The sequence below is a fragment of the Myotis davidii genome, unplaced genomic scaffold, assembly GCF_000327345.1.
Source record: "Myotis davidii unplaced genomic scaffold, ASM32734v1 scaffold921, whole genome shotgun sequence".
Lineage (NCBI taxonomy): Eukaryota > Metazoa > Chordata > Mammalia > Chiroptera > Vespertilionidae > Myotis > Myotis davidii.
The window spans coordinates 177,540-179,785 of record NW_006291191.1 but is presented as its reverse complement, the minus strand read 5'-3'; the positions used below and the strand labels follow the sequence as shown (position 1 = coordinate 179,785).

Below are 2,246 nucleotides of genomic sequence, written 5' to 3'. Positions count from 1 at the left end.
TGCAGGATATGTTTTCATTGTTACAAATTGAACATAATTAAAGCATAGTGATTAATCACAAAAACAATATGTAATTATACATGTGTTTTCCGATGGTCCTAGGCGACTCCTGTGAAAGGGTCGTTTGACGACCCCCAAAGGGGTCACGACCCACAGGTTGAGAACCGCTGGATTAGTGAGTAGAATTAAGATCCTTAACATAAGCTCATTTTATAACTATATGACTCACGATTTTATCTTGGTTAGGTCACATAACTACTAAGAGGTAAAGCTAAGATTTGAACCCAGGCAGCCTGGCACCTAAACCTCACGTTTCACCAGTGGACTAATCCACGTGGACACACTTAGCTCACGGTAGGTACTAACGCACAGCAGTGTCTAGTGTTGCTAAGAAGCAGGCGTGCCCTTCAACAGAACCTCCATCAAACACCCAGTCTCTCACCGCTTTGGAAGTGGAGGCGATGGATGACAGTATGACCCCTGAGGTCTGGGACTGGGAGCTGGGTTTGGCCTTCCTGGTGATCCATCTCCAGTATGCCTCCCGTACCTGGAGTTGGAGACAGACATGGGGTGATGAGTCACTCCCAGGTGCAGGAAGTGTGCTCCAGAGGCATGTCCCCTGGAAAGGGGAAGTCAGGGACAGGGAGGGCAGCAGCTACATACCTGGCGGCTGAGCAGACAGTGAATGAGGAAGATGAAGGCTCCCTGCAGGCTGTTGATGATGGTGAACAGGTAGGCCATGACACTGGCTATGGGTCCTACCTGGAAAATGCCCAGCACCCAGGAGCACCCCAAGATGAAGAGCTGGGCAAAGGCCTTGAATGTCAGCAACCTGGGGGAGAAGATTTGCAGAGGGTAAGGCACTGGAAGGGCTGTTGTCCTTGTGGGTCATGCTCCCAAGAGTGGTCTGAGGCTGCCACTCCATGACCCGCCACCAGGGTGGGAATAAACGTGGGGCAATCTCCAAGGCTAGAGGGAGGAAAATCAAATTCTACAGGCACCTGAAAGGCAATACATCTACAGGTACACCTGGGCACAAAGATGTGTGAACGTGTATTTAATGCAATTGTCTGAAAGCTAGAAGGACCCACACGTCCATGAATTTGGGACACATTTGATCAATGGTAAAGCCATGGTATGAAATATTATAAAGTCCTTTTTTTTTAAATTGAGGTAAAAGTCACATTACATAAAAATCATTGTTTTTACCATAAAGTGTGCTATTCGGTGGTATTTGGCATATTCACAATGTTGTACAAATACCACTACTACCCAGTCCCAAGACATTTATCACCCCAAAGAGAAACCCATCCCTATTAGGCAGTCACTCCCCATTCCCCTCTCCCCCAACTAGGAACAACCCAGGTGGCCATCAAAATATGAATGGGTCAACACAGTGTGGCCCATCCCTGCACTGGAATACTATTCAGCCATGAAAAGGAGTGAAGTGCTGACACTCACTACAACATGGATGGACCTTGAAAACATGATGCTCCGTGAGAGATGCCAGACACAAAAGGCCACACGGTGTGTGAACCCATTGATGTGAAATGTCCACAACAGGCAAAGCCAGAGAGACAGAAAGCAGATTATAAAATAATTTTTAAAATGAAGTGAGAGTGACAATATACGCAGTGGTTCTCAACCTTCTGGCCCTTTAAATACAGTTCCTCATGTTGTGACCCAACCATAAAATTTTCGTTGCTACTTCATAACTGTGATGTTGCTACTGTTATGAATCGTCATGTAAATATCTGATATGCAGGATGGTCTTAGGTGACCCCTGTGAAAGGGTTGTTCGACCGCCAAAGGTTGAGAACCACTGCTATAGTGAACCTCTGTTCTAGAGAGAACAGAATAACAGATTGGTGGTTGCCAGGACTTAAGAGGGAATAGATGTGACTATAATGGGACAACAGGAGGGATCCTTGTGGTGATGAAATTGTCCTTTTTCTTTGCTGTGTCAGTGTTGATATTGTTATTGGTGCAAAATGGAGTTCTTGGGGTGCCTTGAGGAAAAGAATTTCCTGAGGCCCCCACGAGAGGATGGGGTTTCATGAAAAGCTTTATTGATGATGTAAAATTAAGGGGTTCCCCTCCAAGGTCCCATCTCTGTCCGTCCCACCATGCAAGAAGACCTGTTTTGTCTTCAGCAGGGCCAGAATTAAGGCCACTGCCCAGAATTTCTGCTCCATATGAAAGTTCAGTCCAGCCCAGCATCTGGCTTGTATTCCCAGCTGCAGCCC

The 2,246-nt window shown here is 46.5% G+C and overlaps 1 protein-coding gene across 1 annotated transcript in view; it reads right to left on the bottom strand.

Moving 5' to 3' along the window:
• Positions 1 to 2,246, bottom strand: part of ADGRE1 (adhesion G protein-coupled receptor E1) — a 49,546-nt gene that overhangs the window by 2,615 nt on the left and 44,685 nt on the right. The window contains exons 20-21 of the mRNA XM_006764327.2: positions 664 to 832; positions 443 to 547 (exon numbers count right to left, since the gene is read on the bottom strand). Of these exons, the coding sequence (XP_006764390.1) occupies positions 443 to 547; positions 664 to 832 (274 nt within the window). The remainder of the gene's footprint in view (positions 1 to 442; positions 548 to 663; positions 833 to 2,246) is intronic.